The sequence below is a fragment of the Pleurodeles waltl genome, chromosome 4_2, assembly GCF_031143425.1.
Source record: "Pleurodeles waltl isolate 20211129_DDA chromosome 4_2, aPleWal1.hap1.20221129, whole genome shotgun sequence".
NCBI classification, from domain to species: domain Eukaryota; kingdom Metazoa; phylum Chordata; class Amphibia; order Caudata; family Salamandridae; genus Pleurodeles; species Pleurodeles waltl.
Window position 1 is genome coordinate 728,045,325 of NC_090443.1, and position 26,224 is coordinate 728,071,548.

The window sequence follows — 26,224 nt, forward strand, 5'->3', positions numbered from 1 at the left end:
CCTTTAAATTTGTCACTATAGGCTAGTGACCACTTTTACCAATTTCAATTGGCATACTGAAACACCCTTATAATTCCCTAGTACATGGTACCTAGGTACCCAGGGTATTGGGGTTCCAGGAGATCCATATGGGCTGCAGCATTTCTTTTGCCACCCATGGGCAGCTCAGACAAACCTTTACACAGGACTGCCATTGCAGCCTGAGTGAAATAATGCACATGTTATTTCACAGCCATTTCACTGCACATAAGTAACTTATAAGTCACCTATATGTCTAGCCTTCACTTGCTGAAGGTTAGGTGCAAAATTACTAAGTGTGAGGGCATCCTTGCACTAGCAAAGATGCCCCCACATCGTTCAGGGCCATTTCTCCAGGCTTTGTGAATGCGGGGACACCATTATACGTGTGCACCACATATAGGTCAATACCTATATGTAGCTTTACAATTGTAACTCTGAACATAGCCATATAAGGATCCTCTGACCTCGGATCAACCGCAGCCTGCTCCAAGAAACACTGTAACTGCAACAGAGACACTTTTCTTCAGCAACCTCAGCTCCAAGTCAGCAACTGCAACAGTTTCCATGGTGTGCATGCTTTGGGGACTCCCTGTCTTCATCCTGCACCAGAAGGACCAAAGAAATCTCCTGTGGAGTGACGGAGTCACTCCCCTGCTCCAAACAGGCACCTTCCAAGGCGACGAGGCCTTTATCACCACCATGATGGAAATAACATGTTTAACCAGAAAGTGAAGACATGAAACAAATACTTAGTGCATCACAATTTTGTAGTGTGTAAATCAGGAGTCTCCAACCTTTTCTGTAGTGGGAGCTACTTCTGATCATTGAAAGTCGTTGTGAGCTACTGAAGGCCAAGCAACTCGTGTATAGTTCAGAGAGCCCCCCCAAGCCCAGCTTCATTGACATTCTAAAGTACTTCACTCAGTTCTAAAACTGGGCTGCCCAGACCCAAGGAGGGAAGAACCCTGTCTGTGGGGGTGGCAGCAGCTGTAGCTGCAGAGAAAACCCGAGAGCTGGTTTGGCAGTACTGGGGGCCCATAGTGGAGCCCCCAGGATGCATGGAATTGACTCCCCAATACCAGATTTGAATTGGGGGGCAATTCCATGATCTTAGACATGTTATATGGCCATATTCGGGGTTACCATTGTGAAACTACATATAGTTATTGACCTATATGTAGTGCACGCGTGTTATGGCATCCCCGCACTCACAAAGTCCTGGGAAATGGCCCTGAACTATGTGGGAGCAGCTCTGCTAGTGCAAAGGTGCCCCCACACTTAGTAATTTTGCACCTAACCTTCAGCAAGTGAAGTTTAGACATATAGGTGACTTATAAGTTACTTAAGTGCAGTGAAAAAGGCTGTGAAATAATGTGTGCGTTATTTCAAGCAGGCTGCAATGGCAGTCCTGTATAAGGGTTTGTCTGAGCTCCCTATGGGTGGCTAAAGAAATGCTGCAGCCCATATGGATCTCCTTGAACCCCAACACCTTGGGTACCTAGGCACCATATACTAGGGAATTATAAGGGTGTTCCAGTGTGCCAATCAGAATTGGTAAAATTAATCACTAGCTGCAGTGACAATTTTAAAAGCAGAGAGAGCAGAAACACTGAAGTTCTGGTTATCAGACCCTCAGTGATACAGTTAGGCACCACACAGGGAACACATACAGGGCACAAGTTATGAGCACTGGGGTCCTGGCCAGCAGGATCCCAGTGACACAGGAAAAAACAAACATACATACAAGTAAAAATGGGGGTAACATGCCAGGCAAGATGGTACTTTCCTACATATATGTATATACTTTTTTATTTGGATGCGCGTATTCCTACAATATTTATCTTATGACACTCGCTTTAATCTATTGGAGTTGTCCTTCCATTATTCCTGAGGGGTACGGGGTCAATATGTTATGATACTGCATCTGCTTGTGTGTATCGTGTTGGGGGTGGGGGTGGGGGTGGGGATGTTGCGTGTGTGTTTCACTCTCTTTTTCCTCCACCCCCTCCTCTGTGTGCTAGGTGGCAGTCCTCACTGTGGTCGTCTTTGCCGTCGTTGGTGGTCGTATTGGAGCAGCACGTAGAAGAACATGGGGAAGATATGCAACTCGGGCGCAATGGCGGCGTAGTTCTTCCCACAGTCTCCACAGGTGAGTCGTTTCCATTCTGTGCAGTGTTTCCGCCAAGCTTTTGATGTCATTGGTACCGCCCCGGAAAAGGTGGAGGATTGGCATGTCTTAATACAGTGGGCAGAACATTGTCTTCCGCCTGGCTGTAGGCAGTTACCGCCGTGGTGCTTGTCGATTCCGCACTGGCGGTCGGTGTGTTAAAGTGGCTGTCTGTCTGAGATGTTTCTGCTGTGGTCATAATTTGCCACTAATGATCGCCGGCCTGTTGGCGGTATTAGCGCCACTTTAAACCGACCGCCAGGGTTGTAATGAAGGCCAAAATCTTAGCTCTTTTTTCCCACCTTGGGGATTAGGTTTAGGTACCAGTATCACTGGACTGGACCAACGACTGTCAGAGGGCTCACTTTTTTTTAAGTCCAACATCTTAGCCACTTTAGCTTTGATGTTGGGCTTGACCCGGTCAGACGACCTGTACAACTTATTCTTGACTGGTAAGCTGCCACCAATGTCAATGTTATGGACACACCAATTGGAGAGTCAGGGGTCAGAGAGAACAGACCAGCCAACTGTTCCAAAACTTGTCTGCAGTCTTTCTGCTGCTGCGCTGTCAGTTTGGGAGAGAGTACCACTCCCTCCACTAACCCATCTTGTGCATTGGTGGACAGGAGGTCTGGCAGAGGTTCACTCTCCTCCTCCTCCTTTCCCTCATCAGTGACCATAAACATGGTCATGTCTGCCCTGTCCTGATGAGGTTTTAGTCTGTTCACATGCTGGATCCTATGAGGATTCCTGGGGATGCCAAGGTCCACCAGGTAGGTGACCTCACCCTTCTTTTCTAAAATTGGATAGGACCCAGTCCATTTGGCCTGAAGTGCCCTGGGATCCAAAGGTTCCAAAACCCACACCAGCTGACCTGGGTGATACTTAGGCATGGTAGCCTTCTGGTCATGCCAGAGCTTCACGAGCTCTTGGCTGGTCTCCAGCTGCTTGCCTTCTTCATGTACTCAGCCATACGTGACCACAGGCACAGCACATACTCCAGCACATTCTGCTAGGACTCTTTGAAAGACTTCTCCCAAGATGCTCTCACCAAGCACAATGGGCCTCTTACTGTGTGCCCAAACAGTAACTCAAAGGAGCTGAATCAAACTCCCTTTTGTGGCACCTCTCTGTATGTAAACAGCAGGCCTGGGAGGAGAACACCCTATCTCTTCCTAAGTTTGTCAGACAAACCCATTATCATGCCCTTCAGGGTCTTTTTAAATCCCTCCACCAGAACATTGGTCTGGGAATGATAGGGGGTGGTGAACTTATAGGTAACACCACACTCATTCCACATTGCTTTCACATAGGCTGACATAAAATGTGTGCCCCTATCTGAGACCACCTCCTTTAGGAACCCCAGCCTGGTGAACAAACCAAGCAGGGCCCTAACCACTGTGGGTGCAGTGACTGACCTTAGGGATATTGCCTCTGGGTACCTGGTGGCATGGTCCACACCCACCAAAATGTCCCTATTACCTGAGGCAGTTGGTGGGTCTAGGGGACCAACAATGTCAATCTCCACCCTCTCAAAGGGAGTCCCCACCACTTGTAGTGGTATCAAGAGCACCTTTGGCTTGCCCCCTGCCTTGCCACTGGCCAAGCAGGTGACACAGGAGCTGCACAACTCCTTGACATTTTCTGACATATAGGGCCAATAGAAATGGCTGACCAGCCTTTTGCAGGTCTTGGTCCCCCCCAATTGTCCAGCTAAGGGAATGTCATGGCTTAGAGTTAGGATGAATTCTCTATACTTCTGGGGGAACCACTGCTCTTCTGGTTGCCCCTGGTTTGGTGTCCCTTGCCTCAGTGTAGAGAACTCCATCCTCTCAATAAACCTTGTGGGACCCACTAACATCCCCTTATTCCTGCCTGGTGGCAGTCTGCCTCAGGCCCTCAAAAGTGGGACACTCTCTTTGTCCCTGGCACAACTCTTCTCTGGTGAGCCCACCTTCCCCTTGCAATTCTGCCAAGTCAGGCAGAGTTTGCAGGGGAAAAATCCCTCCCTTAGAGGTCATATCCTCCCCCTCAGGATTGGATTCCTCCTGAACTTTAAAAAGGACTCTGGGCACCCTAGCAGTGCACCTAAGTGTGCACTACCTATGTTGGGGTCCCAATACATTTCCATACGTTTTCTACCTTTTTACCTCAACTGGCATACAATGCAATCAATACCTTCCACGATAAAACCATAAAAGATCTTATGAACTGAAAAAAGACAATAAATACAAGAATGTCAATTTAACTCACGAGCAGAGAAAAGCTGTTGAAATGTTACCTAAAGATGATCAGATTATTATTCGCACTGCTGGAAATGCTGGCAATATAGTGGTATATATCAAGGAAGCTGAAAGACAGCCTAACAAAAGGGACAGCTATGACATTGTCAGCAGGGAAACCTATGCTAGTAGTATTACAAACTATTGGGCTAAACTGATGGACTGGAAAGACAGAGGCCTATTAGAATTTGAAGAGTACTGCTTCTTATATAATGAATTCCCTTGTCTACCGGTTCTTTACCAACTACCAAAGATCTGTAAACACAGCACTAACACTCCTTGCAGACCTATTATTTCCTCCTGTGGTCAAGCATTGTAGAATACCTCGAAATATATTGACGTCTACTTACGGGATTATGTTACTAGCTTGCCATCTTATATCCAGGAAACAAAATATTCTTTAGGAGAATTGAAGATCTTGAGTAGTCCAATGAAATTTAGGTTAATGCAATTGATGTATGCTCTCTTTACACAAGTATTGCACATTATGATTGGATTGCAGCTTCCAGACATTTTATCAGGGCACGTCCACTGTAATACTTGTCACACACGGAAATGTTACCGGAGATGATACAATACTGTCTCACTAACAACATTTTTATGTTCAGTACCGCACTGTATAGAAAGAAGATGGGAACTGTGATGGGAACATGCTTCGCCCCCAGTTTGGCGAACAACTTTATGGGCTGGTGGGAGGAGCATGTTTCCATATAAGATGATATTACCCAACTCATAGAACAAGACATTTTATGGCTGAGGTATATTGATGACCTCTTCATTGTATGGAAAGGTAATGAAAAACCGGCAAAGGAAATTTGACAGAAACTGACGATGAATAACCTAAATCTTGAATTTACTTGCAATATTAGCAATGATAACATTTACTTTTTAGATGTTAACATCAAGATTGTAGGTAACACTCTGGTAACTAGCTAACACAGAAAACTGGCTGCAAGCAATACAGTATGACGTGCTCAGTGATCACTTCTACATGCTCAAATACAGTATCCTCTTTGGGGAACTCCTCAGAGCTAAACACAACTGTACCACATAAAAAGTATGCCCACAAGAGAAAGCCAATATGGTCTTGAGATTCAAACAGTGAGGGTCCCCTGGGTGGGTTCTGAATAAAGGTATAAAATGTGTCAAAATTATCAGTAGAAATCAAATTCTGTTTTAACATAAACACAACAAAGATGTTGACCGGAATCAACCTACACGTATGATCACTGCCTATAAGACAAACAGTAAGGATATTAGGAAAATACTGCAATCCAGTCGGACATACTAAATGTGATCCCACCATGGATAATATCCGGATGGAAAACCCAGTATTACATACAGAAAAGGTGTTCAAAGAGAGATTGGTTATTTTTATAATGCTATAACTATAAACCAGACGCCCAAATTAAAGAGCTGAAAGGGGTTTTCCCATAAAGTAAATATAAAGATTGCAGCTATAGCAAAAGTGTGAGAGAATATACAGTACCCTATATCACAGGCAGTAAAAGCATTACACAGATTCTGACATGCAGTGCACAAATTGTGATCTACGTTCTCAGTTGTCTCTATAACAAGGTTACGTGCGGAACACTATCTTTGCTATGAAAAAAAAATACTCAAGCATGTGCAGGCTATCAATAACAACAATCCACACTACCCCATGGCTAGACATTTATTAAGGAATCACATTTCAGTGGCAGCACTCAACTTGCACACTATTCTATTAAGCATGTGCCACGCATTATTAGAGGGGGTGATAAAATTAACACCTCAAGGAGATAAGAGTCTAGATATATTATAGCTCTGGAGACTAAGTACCCCGGGGGTTAGAACACAGAAGTACTCCAAGTGCATCTTGGTAATAATTGAATCTGTTCTGTACATTTTGGAAATAACGGTATTGGTTATCCTTATCATAGAACTCCATACAATATATTTATGTCTGGATTATGATTTTACCATCTGATAATCCAGTTATCCTCTACACCCTCTTCTTCTCATTTTAATACAGATATGCTTACATGCAGTATTGTTCTTTTGTCTGTTTCCTATATTGTAACACTAAGACATATTATACTATGATATAATGACTGACTATTCTATTCATAGTTGGTGCTGTACCCAGACCGCATACGTCTTATCTCTGTTACCCATTGTTATATCTAGGCATCTACACTGTGTTTCATGTTGACTCAAGACAGTTGGTTTGAGATCTGAGTTAAATGTGTCAAGCTTTACTGTAGTATAAAGATGGCATTCTACATTTGCAAATATTCTTTATAGTGGTAACTCCAAATATTTTGCTCTAAAACAGGTGTAACAGGACCTCTATTCAGACTAAGAACTCAACTGCATCTACTATTATTGTGATTTTGACAATATTTTATAGCAATGTAATTATTGTTTGCCAATATGGTTATGTTAATTTTTATTTCATTGGTCTACTTAATTTGTATTATATTATGCATTGGGATAGCAACTTACATTATCCACTATGGATGTTTAAGTTCACATAACTGCTTTAGATAATGGCTGTTTTTGGGACAATTACATATCGCTGACCACCTGGGAGTAGATACCGCCTGGTAACTACTGATTAAGGCTTCATTTATTTATTATCCCTTCATTGTCTTTGTAGGCTTGTTATCAGCATGTGCCCGCACTCACCCAATCCAAATTGGCTGAACACAGTTTAGCTGAGGCGAGCAGGCTGAGAATGTTATGTTCTTCCTGAACTCTGACACCATGCTTCATATCTGCCGTTTGATCCTCGTGGAGTAGCTGCGTAAGTAAGAGAACCCCTGACCTAGTAGCCGCATAGTCAGTAAAAAGGGCTCAGTGCAGGCGAGAACCTTTGATTTTAACATCAGCTGCCAACTCGCTTTACATCTGCCTTCAACAATGAAGCACGGTGGCAGTCGACATTAAAATCCGAGGTGCTTGTCTGCACTGGGCCATCACCGTGTTTTACATCACCTTCCATAGTAAAGTACGGTGGCAGCAGACGTTAAAATCTTTAAAATCCAAGGTCTTTGCCTGTACTGAGCCACTTTCACTGACTACTCCACGCTTTATATTTGCATTTGCGTAGCAGTCAGTGAAATTGGTTCAGTGCATGTAAGGACCTTTGAGTTTACCGTTCCTGCTACCACGTTTTATATCCCCTACTTCTCTTCATGAAATTCGGCAAATCTCATTCTGGTGCTTCGCTGAACAATGGCATATTCCCATATGTGTGAAAACCTTCTGGAGAGAATATGACTTAATTTTGGGTGTCAAAATGCCAGGTGGCCCCAGCAGTGATCATACTGATTGTCAGTCACTGCAGAATGAGCACAGGCTGCTAGTAAAAGTTGTGTTGAAGATAACATCGTCTTCTCCCCTGTTGGAGAATTTTACTTTCTCCATGGGTCCTTGTATGAGAATTATCTATTTTATTTTTTAGGTGTGTTACGTTCTATAGCAGTGGGTCCCAACCTTTTGATTTCTGTGGACCCCCCACTTTAACATTAATGGAACCCAGGGACCCCCACTGAATCATCATGGGAATCCAGGGACCCCTGCCTGAGTCATTACTGGAAGCTGGGGGCCTAATTTGTCAATATTTGTTAATATGTTTTAATTTTCTAGGCTCTCGCGGACCCCCTGGGAAGGCTTTGCGGACCCTTAGGGGTCCCCAGACCACAGGTTGGAAACACTGTTCTATAGAATTGTAGACCGTCATGTGGTGAGCTGCATTGCTGGAATTACTTACAGAAATGTGGGGGGGTGGGGTAGTGAGGCTGTTGTGCATGACACACGGCGAGCTCAGTCGCTTCAAAGCGGTAGCTATAAATCAGAAAGCTCAATGTTATGTATGACACCACTAGACAGTCTTACATTTTTAGTTAAAATACTATACATTGCGGGATGTGTAGACCTACTTTCGATTCTAAGTAGGGATTTGGAAATCTCAGGATACAAAGTACCCTTGAATTAAATAGGAGGAATGGCTGATGGGGACACACTGGCGCGTTGGGATAAAGGAGGAATCATGTTCCAGAATGCAAAGCGGTATTATCTAAAATCTAGGACTGGAGGGAGGTGTCAGTTGTCACTGAAGGCAGTTCAAATCAATGGAGAAATCTGGGGAAATATTTTCAGATTTTCCTGATGAAAGAAAGGTCAAATTAGCTCAAGCTACCAGGAAAAATAGTATTAATGATTGTTAGACGGGGACAAAAAATAACGAGAAAAATACAGCGAAACATACTCGCTGCCATTTCAACATTACCAAACGTCTGTAAAACAATTTCACTGAAACATGAGTCCGTGCACCTTCGCTTGCATATTTCCTTTCTGCTGCAATTTGCAAATCATGCCATAAGGGTTGCAGTTTGCACCAAACACGCCCCTTCGCTCCCTCAGTAGCCTTTCTGTTTAGTGATGCTTAGATGTCTGTATTCTCCCATACCTTTCCCGGGGTTCCTCCTATCTTGCTTGTACAGCTGCCATGACGTTTTCCTCATCCATGAGAGACTAGTTTCTCCACTCCATTTAACCTATTTTAGAGCTGAGCTCTGGCCCCTGTTGTAATTTCTCGTTGGGCTTTTAGTAGAGTCAAGCGCGCAATCGCTCTGGCCCCTGTTGTAATCTCTCTGTGGGCTTTTAACCCCGCCCATGCCACACCCATCAGTTTGGTTAATTCGTGGGCTTGCCTTTTAAAATTCACTTGATTTCATTCGTGAAAGGCATGCATATGTGCATATGTGATGCATTTTCTGGTGTTTAGCCCTCCTCGAGAGCACCAGTAACTACTGAAAACATACGAGACTCTGTGTTTTCCAACTGGCTTTTGAACTACTTTTTTTTTTATTTCCTACACAGCGCGATCTTGCTGGGCAGTAGTCGAGCGCTTCGCAAGACATCAACCCTGTTAAATGGATAATTGCACTTTTGCCGATACATTTGACTGCAAGCGAACTTCTGTTTCCTTTTGTGTGTCTCATTCACGCTCATAGCAGCCGTCGGCTCGCTTATGTGAAACTATTTTACTTTTCATTTTCAGTTTATGTGGCAAGAGAAGTCCGGTTAGGAGTTTAAAATGCTAAGGGCCAGATGTATGACGAGTTGCAAATTGCGAGTCACAAAATCATATGTACAACAGTGTACTTCACACTGAATGCGATTCGCAATGGGGTCGCAAATGACCTACCTCATTAATATTCATGCGGTAGGTCACAATTTGCTACCCCCATCGGGAATGGCTGCACTCACAGGGATGGTGGCCCCTGGGGACAGCAGACCACCATATCTGTGACTGCTTTTTAAATAAAGCAGCTTTTTTGTTTTTAAATGCAGCCCATTTTCCTTAGCAAAAAATGGGCTGCATTTCAGAAACAAAAAGTTTTCTTTTCATTTTTTCAGAGCAGGGAATGGTCCATGGGACCACTGCCTGCTCTGAAAAATATTTTCACTACCATTCACAAAGGGAAAAGGGGGCCCAAAGGGACCCCTTCCTGTCTGTTAATGGGTTAGCACCAGTGTTTTAAATGGGCCAGTACTGCCCGGTACTGAGTACCGGCACTTTTTTATTTTGAGAGGGAGAGTATCTGCACTTCTCAAGAAAAACGTAATATTTTTCATTGAAGAGTACCCATACTTCTCAGAAATGAGCAGGTACTCTGTCACAGAGTACCCGCACTTCTATTTTTCCATTTCAAGCACTGGTTAGCACCAAATTTGAAATTGGTGCTGACTGCGATTGTTTTGTCATTCCATTCATGGTCACCAAATAATCCTACATTGCACTGTGACTCGCAATTATGAAGGGAACGTCCCTTCCTAATTGCGACTCGCAAACCTATTTTGCGATTCGGTAAATAGATTACTGAATCGCAAAAGAGGGTCTGTATATACCAAAATGCTTTTTTCTTGTTGCAAACGGCCCGATTCTGTGAATAGGACCATTTGCGACAAGAAAAAAGCTACGTACATGTGGCCCTAATAGCTTAAACTTGAGCAAATGGTTGTTTCCCTTTGCGTTTTGGGATTTCTAATCCTGGGTATAGAAGGGGAAAGACAGCGATATAAGTACCAGAATGCAAAGAAAAAAGTACAGACTAGCGCAGCTAGTCGTATACAGTCCTGGAAAAATTGGCCATGCTGTGTTTGTAGCCTTAAACCACATATGTTCTTGTTGCACTTTGTAATAGGTGTTAGGAGTCATTGAGAAACTTCAGCTAGGTGCCTGCACTGCAAAGAATAAATATGTAGGTCTCCGCTGCTCAACTCCACGTTTGTTTTGTAGACAAAGTAATCTGAATTGATGAACCTGGCAGCTTACTAGGAAATTCATTAAAATAACATGAAAAAAGGGAAAAAATGATGAAAATAAAGATAACAAGGGGGTGCAGAGAACTCTGGCACCTGAAATCTGTGCAGTGTGGCACAAAGTACAGAACATAATTGAGTTAAATGAAGACTAGACTGCAAAGTAAGGCCTTGTAAAGTAGATTTCAAATTACGGTTTTGAGGAAATAAAAGGCTGCCAATAGAGTGGAGTTGGATTACTGGAAGCAGAGGACTTGGCAGAGAGTGCAAGACTTAGCAGACAGTATGTTGCTGAACAGAGTTAAAAACTGTGCATGTGAATGGACTTTGCAGAGTTGAGGCATGTGTTTTCGAACTGAGTGAAGTACTTTATAAAGTCAATGAAGCTGGGCTTGGGGCGACTCTCTGAACAATACACGAGTTGCTTGGCCTTCAGTAGCTCACAACGACTTTCAATGATCAGAAGTAGCTCCCACTACAGAAAAGGTTGGAGACCCCTGATTTACACACTACAAAATTGTGATGCACTAAGTATTTGTTTCATGTCTTCACTTTCTGGTTAAACATGTTGTTTCCATCATGGTGGTGATAAAGGCCTTCAGAGGCTGAAACACGTTCTGTGTTTGGTGTAGGAAAGTACCATCCTTCTTGGCATGTTACCCCCAATTTCTACCTGTATGTCAGTGTGTTTTACTGTGTTGTCAGTATGCTTGACAGTGTCACTGGAGATCTGCTAACCAGAACTCCAGTGCTTATGCTCCCTCTGTTTTCCAAATTTGTCACTATAGTCTAGTGACTCCATTTGGGTTCCAGGAGATCCTTATGAGCTGAAGCATTTCTTTTGCCACCCAAAAGGAGTTCATACAAACACTCCTTCAGGACTGCCACTGCAGCCTGAGTGAAATAGTGCACAATCTATTTCACAACCATTTCCACTGCACCAGGTAACTTATAAGTCACCTATATGTCTAACCTTCAGTTACTGAAGGCTAGGTGCAAAGTTACTGTGTGTGAGGGCACCATTGCACTAGAAAAGGTGCACCCACGTAGTCCTGGACCAATTTCCCTGACTTCGTGAGTGCGGGACACCATTTTAAGCGTGCACTACATATATGTCAATACATATATGTAGCCTCACAATGGTAACTCCGAATATGGCCATGTGAGGTGTTTAAGATTGAGAAATTGTACCCTCAATCCAATTCTAGTATTGGAAGGCCAGTTCCATGCACCCTGGGGGTTCCACCTTGGACCGCCAGTACTGCCAAACCAGCTCTCTGAGGTTTCCACTGTAGCCCCAGCTGCTGCCACCTCACAGGCAGGTTTCTGCCCTCCTGGGGATTAAGAAGCTCAATCCCAGGAAGGTAGAACAATGCATTTCTTTTAGGAGAGGAGTGTTACACCCTCTCCCATTGGAAATAGGTGTTACAGGCATGGGGGGGTATCCTCCCAGAGCCTCTGGGAATGCTTTGAAGGGCACAAACCGTGCTTCTTGCATAATCCGGTCTACACCGGTTCAGGGACCCCAGTCCCTGCTCTGGCGCGAAACTGGACAAAGGAAAGGGGAGACACCACTCCTCTGTCCATCACCACCCCAGGGGTGGTGCCCAGAGCTCCTGAAGAGTGTCCCTGACGTTAGCCCTTTTGGATTCTAAGGTGTGGGGACCCTCTGGGAGAATCTGAGTGGCCAGTGCCAGCAGGTGACGTCAGAGACCCCTCCTGATAGGTGCATACATGATTAGGTAGCCAGTCACCCTCTCGGGGCTATTTAGGGTCTCTCCTCTGGGTGTTTTCTCAGATTCAGTTTGCAAGACTCCACCAGGACTCCTCTGCATCCTCTGCTCTGCTTCAGCTTCTGACCATCGGATCAACCACAGACTGCTCCAAGACCGCTGTAACTGCAACAAAGTATCCAGGAAGGCTACTGTGACCCTGCAACTTCAGCTCCAGCCAGCAACTGCAACAGTTTCTAGTTTGTGCATGCTCTGAGGACTGCCTGTCTTCATTCTGCACCAGAAGGACCGAAGGAATCTCCAGTTGAGTGACAGAGTCACTTCCCTGCGTCAGCAGGCACCTCTTTGCAATGACAACCAGTAGTCTGGGACTCCTCTCCTGTCGACGAGTGTGATCCCTGGAACACAGGTGGTGGACCGAAGTGATCCTGACTGTCCAAAGGTCCAGCTGTCCAAATTTGGTGGAGGTCAGTACCCCTGTGCACCATGCGTTCTACAGCTCCTTGGGCTTCTGTGCACTTCTTCCAAAAGTCCTTTGTGCACTGCATAGCCCAGGTCCCGAGCACTCTATCCTGCGACGCTCAGCTCCCTGAGTTGTTCTCAGGCAGTGCGGGTCCTTTTGCCTCCATTCTGTAACTCCTTTATCCCCGTGTTCTGGGTCTCCTGTGTGTGCTGCCTGGTCTTTGGAGGGCTTTCTAAAGTGCTGAGAGCCCCCTCTGCCTCCTCAGTCTGAGTTGAGGCACCCATGTCCCTCCTGGGCCCAGGTATCACCATCAACTTCTGGACTTGGTCTCCTCTGTCAGCGGATCTCAGGTCCAGGAATCCGTTGTTGGTTTCTTGCAGTCTTGCTTGTTTTTTGCTTGTTTTTTGCATAATCCTTTACCACAACTCCTAGTGTGTTCTGAGGAAACTTGCTGCACTTTACTCCTGCTTTCCTTGGCTCAGGGGTGGGGTAATGTACTCACCTTTGGTGTTTTCCTATACTCCCAGTGCCCCTCTACACACTACACTTGCCTACGGGGAATTCCGACATTCGCATTCCACTATTTTAACATATGGTTTGTGTTGCCCCTAGGCCCATTGCAATCTATTGTGTTTTTCACTGTTTGCACTATTTTCTGACTGTGTAATTACGTGATTTTGGTTACTGGTGTATATAATGTGTATAATACTTACCTCCAGTAGGAGTATTGCCTCTAAGATATTTTTGGCCTTGTGTCACTAAAATAAAGTACCTTTATTTTTGGTAACACTGAGTATTGTCTTTCTTGTGTATCAGTACTGTGTGACTATAGTGGTATTGCAAGAGCTTTGCATGTCTTCTAGTTCAGCCTTGGCTGCTCTGCTACAGCTACCCCTAGACAGCCTAAGCTGCCAGTCACTGACTACATTTCAATAAGGTGGATCACTGGACCTGGTATAAGGTGTAAGTACCTAATTTTACATGGGCAAAGTCATCATTCAGCCAAATTAAAGTGGAGTATTCCTTATGCTACTAACTTTCCAAAAAGAGGAGGAGAGAATGATCGGAAGATTCAAGGCAAGGGGTTATCCGAGAAGAGTTTTACGGGAAGCAATAAAGAAGGATAACCTAAAGTCCATGGATGAGCTCCTTTTTTCTGGGAACAGGAAAAAGGATAAATCAAATCAGATTTGGTTAATCACTACTTACAATGCTGATTCCCAAACTATTTAGAAAATGATTTGCAAGCATTGGCATCTTGTTAGATCTGATCCAGTGGTTGGATCTGAGTTACCACTTAGTCTCTCTATCACACATAGGAAGTCATCCTCCTTAAAGGACATGCGAGTACACAGTTATACGATATCACAGAAGGTCCAAGGGGAATGGCTTACGGAACAGCAAGGCTTTTATAACCGTGGCCACTGTAAAGCGTGTAAAGCAAGCAAAAATGTCAAGACTTACTTTTTACCTACGGGGAAAACTGGATACATTAACAAGTTGGTAACATGTAGGAGTGATTTCTGTGTTTATGTATTGGTATGCCGGTGTGGCTTCCTATATGTAGGCAGTACGGAATTTCCAGTAAAATAAAAGTACTGGAACACATGAGGGCCATTAGGAATGTTGATTCAAATTATTCTATGTCGAGACATTGGTTGCTGGTGCACAAACAGAGTGCTTATGAGCTTTCTTTTTATTGTATTGTCAGGGTCGTCCTCAGTAAACGAGGAGGAGAGACTCAGAATTATGGAATCTGAGTATATAATTCAGCTGAACAATCGTATACCTTGAGGCCTGAATACAGATGAGGAACTTTTTGTTCACATTGGCTAAATATTTATTTTTTCCTTTTTCTTTTGCTTTGAAACTGTATAAATCATGCCAGCTAATATTTATGTTGTTGCTTTCATGAATGTTAATTTGTGCTTTGTTTTATTTGTTTTCTTGTTGGGAAGGATGAATAATGAATATGATTTGAAGGGTGTTGGACAATGGGTTATTGGTAAGGGCAGGTAAGACCCTACACTTAGCAACAGACCACTAACCTCCACTTAGGTCCAGTTAGGTCTCAGTAAATTAAACCTAGCTCTTCCCTTGGTAGCTTGGCAACGTTCGACAAGGCTTAACCTAGGAGACAAAGCGTAAAGCATTGAAATATCACAAAACAGTAATACAATAAAGCAAAGGAAACAGTTTAAAAATCCCAAAACAATTTATAATAATAAGAAAAATGTTTAACTTTAAAATGATACCAGAATTAATAAAATCGGATAAAGGGAACCAGAGATATGAATTTTTAAAGAATTAATGCTTTTTAGCGCTTAGAAACGAATAGTGCCAATCTGGTCATCTGGTCGCATCTCAACCGGGGCAAAGTCAAAGTTTGAGGCCGACCGTGATGGAGCCCTGCTTGGCAACAGCTAGGGGGATGCCTCGGTCAAAAGTTTACCTTCGGAGTTAGTCGTTTTTCTGGAGATTTTCTTCAGCGGGACCAAGTCGCCTGTCCAATCCGACCTCCTGGAACTCGTCCTCAGATATGCTTCGCGGTAGCACTCGGATGAGATTTTTACCTTCGGACTTAGTCATTTTTTTAGATGAAAATACTTCGACCAGGGCAAACCTGAATCTTGATCCGACGTCCCTGGAGCCCTTTTCAGATACACTGCCTGGGAGGTCCCGTCAACTTCCTATGTTCGGACTTAGTCACTTTTTTCGGAGATTTTCTTCACCGGGACGAATCTGCAAGTCAGGCCGGGTCGCGGTTGAGGCAAACTGGCTAGAGTTGCCGTGGTGGGCCGGTCCCTTTAAGGAGCTTTTTTCCAAAACTTCTCCAAACTTCTGGATCTTCTTCCAGATGTTCCTTTAAGGTTCTTTTGAGGTCCACAGCTCATCCCAAGGTTCCAGAAGCTCTGTGATGCTCCTTGAGGGTGCGGACAACAATTCCCAGAATGCACCTGGCGCAAACTCCTTTTTGGCCACTGGACAGTGGTCAGATGGTTGGTTTCTTCAGGATTTGGTGCAGGGGATTCTCGTTAGACTCTCGTTTTACCTGTAGCAAACAGGGAGTCCCTTCTTGAACCAGTTGAAGGCAGGCAAAGTCCTTCTTTTGGTGAAGCCCAAGTGTGCAGCTGGTGCAGTCCTCCAGAGTGCAGTATCCAGGTGCAGGCCAGGGGTCCAGCAGGGCAGTCCTTCTTCTCCTGTAGTTCTTCCTTGTAGGGATTTGAGGTGTGGGTGCAGGTCTGCTAGTTTTATCCTTGCTCCTCGGTGAAAAGCAGGGGGGTCCTGATTCTCCAATCAGGTGCAGGGTCCTTCCCCCTGTGATGATGACTTCCTGAGAAGTGTGACAAAAATGAATCCCAAGGAGCAACATTCCTCAAAAATCCATCATGGCAGAAAATTATTTTTGGAGCTTACACCTGGCTGAGCCCAACCACTGGTGTGGCTAAAAATTCTAAATACACCCCTCTCCTGCCCTCTCCTTATCTAATCAAAGGGCACCAATTGTCTGGGTTTGCAGGATGTGAGGGTGTTGCTGGGTTGTTTCAAATGTCCTTCCCTGCCTTTGAAGACCAGTTTGGCAGCCCTCCCCCTTCCTGTTCCCCATCTGCTGAGGGGAGATCTCCTCACCCAGGCACATCTCTTTGTGTGGAGCCAGGCCACTTCACACCTCATCAAGGCAGCCTTGACCTCAGAGCACAGCAGCAAAAACACTGCAGGGCTGAAGTTGGCAACTTTTCAGGTAAAGTTTAAAACTTTTTACCTGAACAAGATATTAAATCCCACAACTGGAAGTTGTGGGATTTATTATAATAATTAATTTGATACCAAACTTGAGGTATCTTTTACTTAAGGGGATTTTTAAAATTAAAATAAAGTCTCCCCATACTAGCCTATGGAGGCCATTCACTACAATGAGGGAAATATGAATTTGGCTGTTTTACCTCACCATGGCTTATAAAACTATTTTATAAGGTCCCTGCTTATAGTTACATGGTAGCCAGCCCTAGGGGCGCATAGGGCACACCTTAGGGGTGACTTATATGTAAAAATAAGGTAGTTTAAGACTTTGGAACTACTTTTAACTCCAAAGTCGAATTTGCATGTAACTTTAATTTATAAGCAGCCAGCAAGGCAGGCCTGCCTGTAAAATGACAGGATTTCCAGGAGCATTAGCATGATGTGAAGCAAAGCAGGTCATGCTATTTAGTATTCAACACAAAGGGTGCTTGATGCTGGAATGACGCATTTATCACAGCGCAAAAACGTATTTGCATCAAGAGAGCTTTACTGAAGTGTATCGGAGAACAAACACCTATGAGTTTTGACACAAAGCTCAATTTACTAAGATAGCCAGACAGGGAACTGCGTCAAAAGTTAATGCCTACTTGAATCAGGTACACTTTCACAACACAGTGCAGCGGATTTGAATGCTGCACTCTGTTGTGTGTAAAACTTGCAAATCTGGGTTGTCAAGTTGGTTGAGTATTTTGTATATCTAAAATATAATTCCCCATCATGATTGTTGTTAATGTTGAAAATACATTACAAATACACAACAAAAGGTCCTCTGCATGAACTTGTTTTGTGCAGCAGCCATTCTAAAAGTCCTGTGATGATGAGTGGGATGTTTGACTGTAATTAAAAATGGTAAAGTACGAATAAGAGCATGCAGTTGAGGCACATCAAATTCAAATGTAATTGATGAAGCTCATTTTAGATGGCCACCTTCATGAATTAGGGAAACCTGTGCAAAATGTGGTCATGTAAAGAACACCTAAGCTGTGGTCAACTGGGCCTTATGAGTGGCCATAAGAGGCTGCCCCTATAACATTTATTGAAAGAACTGTGAGCTTTGCCTACAAGGGTTATTTGGAAAGGAGAGAGATGAAAAACACAACTAAATGATTCTCGGATAATAAAGTTTAGGGTGTAACAAAGGGTTATGTGGTGTGCTACTGGCGTGTGGTTTTGCTTTGAGGGCTACGGTGGTGTTTGTGATTAAAGAAACTCTGCCTTTTCTGCATGGTCACCCCCAATTCTCGCCTTTTTCTGGACACTATTTGTGCTTGTTTTAGAACTCTCTAAACTTTACTCTGCTAATCAGGAGTAAAGTGTATGTCTCCCCCTTCATACATAGTTAAATAGGTTTATTCCTAATTGGTATATTTAACTTGCCTGTAAGCCCCCTAGTATATGGTGTAGGAAGTGCCCCATGGGGCTGGAAGTTAAATGTCAGTTGTGGACAGCAGCGTTATTGCACTATTCACTACAGTGGCAGTGCAAAAATGGCTAGAGGCCATGTCAGAATAGTCTACCTGCTGTAGTGTAAAACCAGCAGTGCAACCTTTCAAAGTAACTTTTTACACAGATACAGAACTCACTTTTAATATATTATTATTAAGTCACTCCTATGTAGGTCTTGTAGCCCACAAGGTAGGGTGCAAGTACTTAAAAGTAGGACAGGTAGAAAAGTAACAATACCATGTTCCTAGAGTGAGAAGGACCTAAAAGCAATTTTCAAAATGGCAGGCCTAGATGTCTTAGCACATATTGACATAATAATACTGTATCATGGAATGGGGCCTGTTAGAACAATAAACAACTATTCTTAATAATTATTCAAAGTTCAATTCAATGGTCAAATCAGATTTTTAATGAATATTAAGGAAATGTAACTTTTACAAGGTTACCTTTTCCCTGCCTGAAGTTCATGGAGGCTAATTTGTATGAACTCTCCAGCCACTCCCAGTCTGTGCTCAGCCCAGGAAGAGGGATAAAATTCCTCTTGGAAACACATGATGGGTAGACCTGAATGAACACAAATGACTACTCTGACCTCAATAGAATACACAGGGCAGGGGCTGTGGGCATTCTGATAACATAACAATGCCAAATCCTGCCCAACACGTCTGTTGAGACACATGTAATACTTTGGCACACTGAAATGGTGAGAATAGTATGGCAGGTTAATTCTTGCTTATCTCATGTCTGATTGCTGAAGGACCCTGATTTTGTCCTACCAGACTTGTATGTCTAGGTTTGTACTGGGTAAAATGCCTGTTTCAAATTGGATTTTAATGTTAGATGTTGGAGGACACTAGGGAATATAATAGTGTACTTCCCTCACACCTATAACCCTCAGATCCAAAGGTTTAGCGAGCTGAAGACGTTTCCCATGTTGTAAATACCCTGACCCATAGCATTATGGGCCTGTTTGCAGTAAGGCAAACATGAGCTACTACAAAAGTGGGTAGGATTGCCAATTAGTTAGGGTGTTGCCTGGAGTCATCTCTACCCACTAGCTGTTTCTAGGCATACATTTGGCGTCCAAGGGCACCTGGACAGAAAACTTTCTTGACCTGTGGAAGAACAGAAGAGGACTTGACCTGCTGTCTGTAACCTGATAAGAGTCCTAAAAGACCGGATCTACTCCCCTTTTTACCCAGGAGAAAGAAGCAGACTCCAATTGTCAGTTGGCTGACAAGCTTCAAGAAGCCTTTTCCTGAAAATCCTGGCAAGTGGAAACTGGACCTTGACTGGTTCTGTGTTGGCCCCTTCTTGAAGTCTATTAATGCCTCCCCTGAGGTTCTGGGGGATTGAGAGCTGCATTCATGTGGCTGCTCAGGCAAAAGAAGAAAGTTTGAAAACTTTTCTTCAAGATGAGTGGAGCTAGAAACTTTTTTTGAACTTTTTGACTTTCAGACTTTCACCTGGACAATGCACTTTGTGTATATGAAACAAGCTCCATCTCAGCCAGTCAAGAAAAACGTATTTGGCATGAGTTTCAGCCATAAAAGAACAATTCATAAAATACAATAAAACATTCTTCAAAGTTCACAAAAATTTGGTATACAAAATGCTAAAAACACAAAGAATCTAATTTGGGCCCACTACCAGGTTTGAAATTAATCATATGTCCAGCGCTTGTCCATGTCTCCTCCTTATGGTTAGTACACATTTGATCAAATTGATCACAGCATAACAGATCTGCGGGATATCCAACTTTTGCAACAAAGGTAAAGTTGTCATATACTTCCTACAGTTGGCTGTACGAAGAACAGGGACCAGAAAGTGCTTCCTGTGCACAGAGTGCATATTACAAAACAACATAAAGTGCAACATGCTCTGTTTTGTGACCAAATCACAGGGACAGTTAGGGAGGTTAAGAAACTAGAAGCCCTGTAAAAGATAAGCAACAAGAAAATGAATTAAGTTTAAATGGAACCTAGTGAGATAAAATCTTTACCTCTCATTATGAATTAGTGTAAGATAAAATACCTGACCTCGCAAGGTTTTAATAGACACATAGTTTAAAGCTGTCTGGGTTTGATAAAAATCCCTTTGGTGACCTTCTTCTCTCCACTTATAAAACAACTCTTTAACCACAGTTTTAAAACCCATCGTAATAGATTCTGGGTTTGTTAAATACCCTTTCCAAATTCATAAAATCGGATTTTACATGCTTCAGCCAAGAGATGAACCCAGTGTTATCCAGATGGAGACAATCGTGTATGATCTCCCTCATAAGGCTTGCTTCCGGTGTTGACCAAAATCTCAACCAAGGTAGCAACAGGCCATTTTAAATCTATCCTCTATGTAGTTTGCTCCAAGTTCCAAATGTTAAACATTAATAGAGAGGGACTGTGGGACTGCCAACAAATTACACAGAAGAGTCTTTTCTAATATCTGGAGGGAGTCTTTTTTTTTGTAGCCCTACACTCCTGCTCCATAGGTCGCCATTGCAACACATTTGGCATTATAGACTGCAAAATGTCCATTCACTGGTTTTTGCCCTAGCCTTCTTGCAAAATTTAAAACAGAGTTGATTGATCTCTGTCAGTTTGACATTGCCTTTTTTTTGTCCCGGTCTACTATGATATTGACTATCATTGGTGCTTTTCTTTTTCTTGGTGCTATTTCTACTTAAAATGTAAAAAATCATATCTCTGGTTCCCTTAATAGAGTCTCTTTTCAAGTCATTTTGTTGAATATATTTGACTCTATTTTTCTTATTTGGTTTGGGATTTTTCATTGTTTGATATTTTGACTTTATTACTGCTTTGGTACTGCATAAATACTTCATGCATGAACTTAGTTTTAGCCTGTCTGATATGTGCCAAGGCTACCAGGGGGGTCAGATCAGGTTAATTTAGTGACTTTAAGGGTTCACCCTAAAAAGTCTTGCTCCTTGTGGTGGCAGTTGCTCACCCCAAATAATAATCAAATTTCCTATAATGATCACTTGGTGATAGTACAGAGGTTTGAGCACTGTATTCTCCTGCACTTCAGTTTTAGTGATTATTGTGTTTTCAATAATTACTCATAATCAATTCTGATATTATATATACATATATATCAGCAATTATAGTTAGAGTTATTTCAGGTAACTATAACTTGCACCCTTCCAAGCACAGTTTTCTCTTCAATAATTTGACTGCTAATGTTTCATTGATATTTTTAATGATGTTATAAAACTTGTCATGAGTTCTGTAATATCTGGGGTAATTAGCAGTGCAGGTGAGGGCATGAGGTATAGTTACCTTAGGGTGTGAGTTATAGTTACTTGAAATAACTCTACCTATGACTGCTGAAATTCTATGGTTTTGCGCAAGTACATTTTTTCAGTGAATTTCCATTTTGTTTGCGTAAAGTAATTATAATTACTATACACTAATCCAACCACTGTTGTGCCTTGCCTTTGGCAGTGGGGGTTAGCCAAAGACCTGTGTGTGGCAGGGCTTAGCTGCAGGGCTTGAGGCCAACCCCCATTAACCACCCCTGTCTGGGTGTGAGAATAGGTGTGAGGAGGTGTCTCTGGGTGTGAGAGTGGGTGGGAGAGTGTCTGTCGAGGATCTTTGAGTGGGGACATAAGTGTCTGAGTGGGTCTGTGACTGGAAGCGTGAGTGCCTACAAAGTATGTCAAATGTGTGCATGAGTGTTTGAATGGGTTTGTGAGTGGGTGCGTGAGTGTTTGAGTGGGTCTGTGAGTTGCTGCATGAGTGTCTGAGTAGGTTAGCTAGATTGTCAATATCTTTTTTCTTTTGTTCTTTTTTTCAGTATTTGCGAATTAGTCGCAACGCTACACAGGGCTGCACTGGGCATCGCGACAGATTAGCGAATACTGCTTGTGGTGTTAAAAAAACTTTTCTTTCAATATTTATTCCAATACTGTATTAACAAATGAACCCTATATACAACCATGGGGTGAGGTTACATCGACCCTGATCCATTATATCTTCCTTTACACATTACCTTTCATGCCCGGGAACCATCCCAGTATAATAAAATAAAATGGTGGGCATAACTTTCTGCTCAGGTGGCGGCCAGCCAATCAGTGCCCTTCTGTGGCACGGGTATTCACTAATATGCTGTAATTGTAAATGCAAAGTGTTTGCGCCTCCAGATATGCATTCTTTTAATATCTTAAAATCTGCTGAATGGATCTACACCAAATAACAAAAAGGTTATTTTCTGGATCAAAAACTACGGTTCTGACAACTTTGTTGTTATTCTGTCCAGCTATTTGGGCTTTAGTCATTTTCAAAATCGCTATTGAAATTATAATAGGAAGCAATTTTTTTTTTACCCCCCCCCCTACTTTATCTCAGTCCCCCCTTAACAGATCACCTGGAAACTTCTCATGTACAACAAGATTCCCGAGAACACTTTTTGGGGAAAATTTTGTGAAGATTCATCAAACGACACCAAAGATATAGGCAAGCCAAGAAACACTTTTTTTTGGAAATTAGGTCTTAACTATGACTTTCTACTGGCAACTGTCAATCTGTGTGTGTCTATATTTAGTAAAATGTTGTATTTTAACAACTCTTGTTAGATAGCAACATATTTACTGCAACTAGGATAATTGAGCTGTACTGCTCCTTGAATTACCCAATACCACGCCTGTTAGGTCTTCACTGCTCACTCAAATTTACACAAAAGAGTCAAGGAGTGTTGGAAGGTCATCTTTCCACTGCAGATGGGAGATCTAAAGTCCATGTTTGTGGCAAACACCAACACCCCTCACCTTTGACATTGCTTGGCTCTCCTGTCCCTGTGTCTGCAAGACCGGGAATTGCGCCTCACAATTAGAGATAGTTCTCCTGAGTGAACCCACTGATGTTTTTACCCCCAAATGAAAAAGCTTGATGCCTTCTGATAAGGAACCAATTAGTTTTCTGGCAACATGCTAGGATATAGGCTACTGTTCATCTGACTATGGTCTGGTTGGACAATGAAAGTCCTGTATTTGCCCTTGTGTGCATAATAATTCATAGTTCTTGTAACATCTAAGTCATGCAATTACCTCTTTGTCTTGTGGTTGTTGTCTACTTATTCGGGGTGGGGAACTATTTTAGGCCTGAGCATAAATTATATTTTTGGAAAGCTATAATGGTAGCCAAATGGAAATTGCAAACCAGGATTAGGCATAAAAATAAGGAATGGCAACAGCATTTCTTCCTGGCAAATTCTCAACTATGCCTGCTTCCTCAAACACCATAAGCAAAATCTCTGCCAAAGTGTAATAGAATTTTGTGGAAGGGCCTTTAGCGTCTTTTAGTATGTTCAGGACGTCCTATGGTAAATTCAGATGCCCACAATCTATAAGTATAAAGGATTCAGGGGATCAGATCACTGATGGAAGGCTGGCAATGAATAGCAGACAGACCTCATTTGAATGAGGTATAACATCAAGTGATACCCAGCCTTGTGACCCAGCAGAGTATGACTACCTACAGGATGTTTTCACAGTACCATTCAGCCTTAAACACAAACCATAAACTAGAAGAATACTTTAACTGAGGGGAACACAACAAAAAATTCAGATTGGACAAGAAAATAAATTTGAATGGAGATTGTGATTCTTCAAGTGACTAAATCGTATAGTTGCTCTAAAACCAGCTGGAGTTTGCCTTCTGGCACTATGCTGTGCAAAGTACTCAGGTTTGCTGCAATTCTAATAAAGGCTCAGCTTTGTACTAATGTACTTAGGTGTTGGTAAGTATTTTGCACGTGCAAATAACCCTGGCATATCATCTCTATCAATATTGGTGCTTACAGTTCTCCCAATTCCCCTTATGGCAACAAATATGTGATAGCACCTGGTTGGCACAAAGAAACACAGTGGTATTAGCATGTGTAATTTCACAACATGGTCCGGAGTGAATGATATGCAAATTATAACTTATAAATGTAAATTAATGTCACTCCATAGTGAGTCCTAATTCAAATTGTTCAGCTAGCCTATCTAATTTGTGAACTTAAACACCAAACACCAGGGGAAATTATGGAACATTGAAACTAAATAATACTGGGCCTGATGTACAAAGCCATTTTGAAGTTGCAAAACCATGTGATTTGCAAAATCAGAAGGTTTGCGGCCTCGTCCTTTAGGACACCATCCCTTTTGTGAATAGTGTTAGCACATTAGGGTAAGCAAGCGTGGTAGGCAGTGGTTCAGGGTTGCAGTCCCTGCTCCCTAGTATTTTTTTTAATGGGATTCTTTTTTTAAAGCAGCAGCAGTTCTTTTATGGAACATGGAATACTTACAAAATGATTTTTCTGCATAGAAAGGCAAACTCATAGTGGGCTGCTATCTCTTGCAGGTCAACCTCCCTATGTTTGTAGCCAATCCCAGGGGGTCACAAATTGCAACCTGCCTAATTAATATTTATTAAACAGGTGGTTCGTCTTCCCCCTGAGAAAGACGTTTTTGCACACAATCTATTAGCACATAGGTCGCATGGCAAAATCAGAGACAGACTGCAATTAAATATTGATCAATTTGCAGCCACTGTGAGGGTCTTTTTTTGTGCCTCAGGCCCACTGCTTACAAAATATGACTACTGACCTGTTTCATTGGGTGACAACCACAATCAAGTACTCAAAGCATCTTTGAAAAGTTTAGTGGAACTGCAATTAAAAAGGTTAAAAGCAAATGTATGCAAATCTCACAGAGCATACCAAATAAAAAGAGTGCTAAAATAACATACCATAATGAGCTGGATTCTTCAAAGCTCTAATGTACAGAAAAGTTGACTGTATCCATTTCAAAGCTATACAAGCATCAGTGATGGTATGTAGTACAATTTCTGCATTTAAATGCTCAATAAGGTGCCTGTGTAAACTAATATTTATACATAAATCAGAATAGATTGAAGTCTTCAGAAACACTCAAAGCCTTTCTACAAATTATTTGTAGTTTGCACCAATATTAAAAGTCACTGTATGATTAATAATATTACATTGTAACTTACATTCATCATTACATTGAATATCTTTATAAATGTAACAATCTTAATATAATTTCATCTAACTACATATAAAAACAAATAGTTACAAAAGGTATCATGTATATTATAAATGTTCTAAATCAAACACTTATATTTCCCTGCAAACAGATTTGTACACACATCATTCATATTATCTAAACATAGCGTCTCCACCGTATGTGCTTGCAGATAAAGTTATTCTCATTTATTTTAAAGTCTTCAAGGCTGTCTAAAGCAATTCACACCTTTGCATAACATGTTGTTAAGCCTCCTCTTCAGAACACATATTTTACACTTTCAACAAAGTTTCTTACTGTTGCCCATCAGGACCACCCATTTTTAGATCCAACATTGGAAACAGCTTTAGCTTACTCTCCAGACTATTACCTTCCTAAAACTACCTAAACAAGACATGAACTAGGGGGTTTTTGTAGGTAGACTTCCTCCACTTGTGTTATTCATATTTTGCTTCTGTCCAGCACACCATACTGCATGGGGTGTTCGGATATCTGACTTCGTACACTGTTTCCCATCCCTTTGTGCACACCGTTCACATCGAACTAAAAGTAGTTTCATTCTCTTCAGTGACAAAGCAGGATCAAAGTGCATTTTTTATTGTATTTATTTTTTATATTATCTTGATGTACCTACCATTTATCACAATCTGAATGCCAAAATAGATGGAGATTAACTTTCTGTCTTCATTTTAGGTCTGGTTTGATAGTGCAGCTGTTGCCAGATATTATGTGATCTACATAAAAAAGAGCTTTAAGAATCACTACTCTGAGTGGGACTTTGCTCCGCCCATATGCTGATTATCTTGAGTATAGCCTTTGACTGGGCAGATGGTATGTGATTCTATTGCAATAGAGTACTTCTACTGCAGTTTCTACTATGCTCATTACAACCAGACTTAGGCTAATGGACTGGTCTGTTTATTATGAAAAAGTGCAACAAAGGCTGTTGAT

General features: G+C 42.3%; 1 protein-coding gene across 1 annotated transcript in view; it reads right to left on the minus strand.

Annotated features, from left to right (window-relative positions):
• The window catches only part of HFM1 (helicase for meiosis 1), a 2,166,952-nt gene that overhangs the window by 1,243,772 nt on the left and 896,956 nt on the right, over window positions 1-26,224 (minus strand). Inside the window, exon 12 of the mRNA XM_069233212.1 lies at window positions 24,978-25,111. Within this exon, the coding sequence (XP_069089313.1) occupies window positions 24,978-25,111 (134 nt within the window). The remainder of the gene's footprint in view (window positions 1-24,977; window positions 25,112-26,224) is intronic.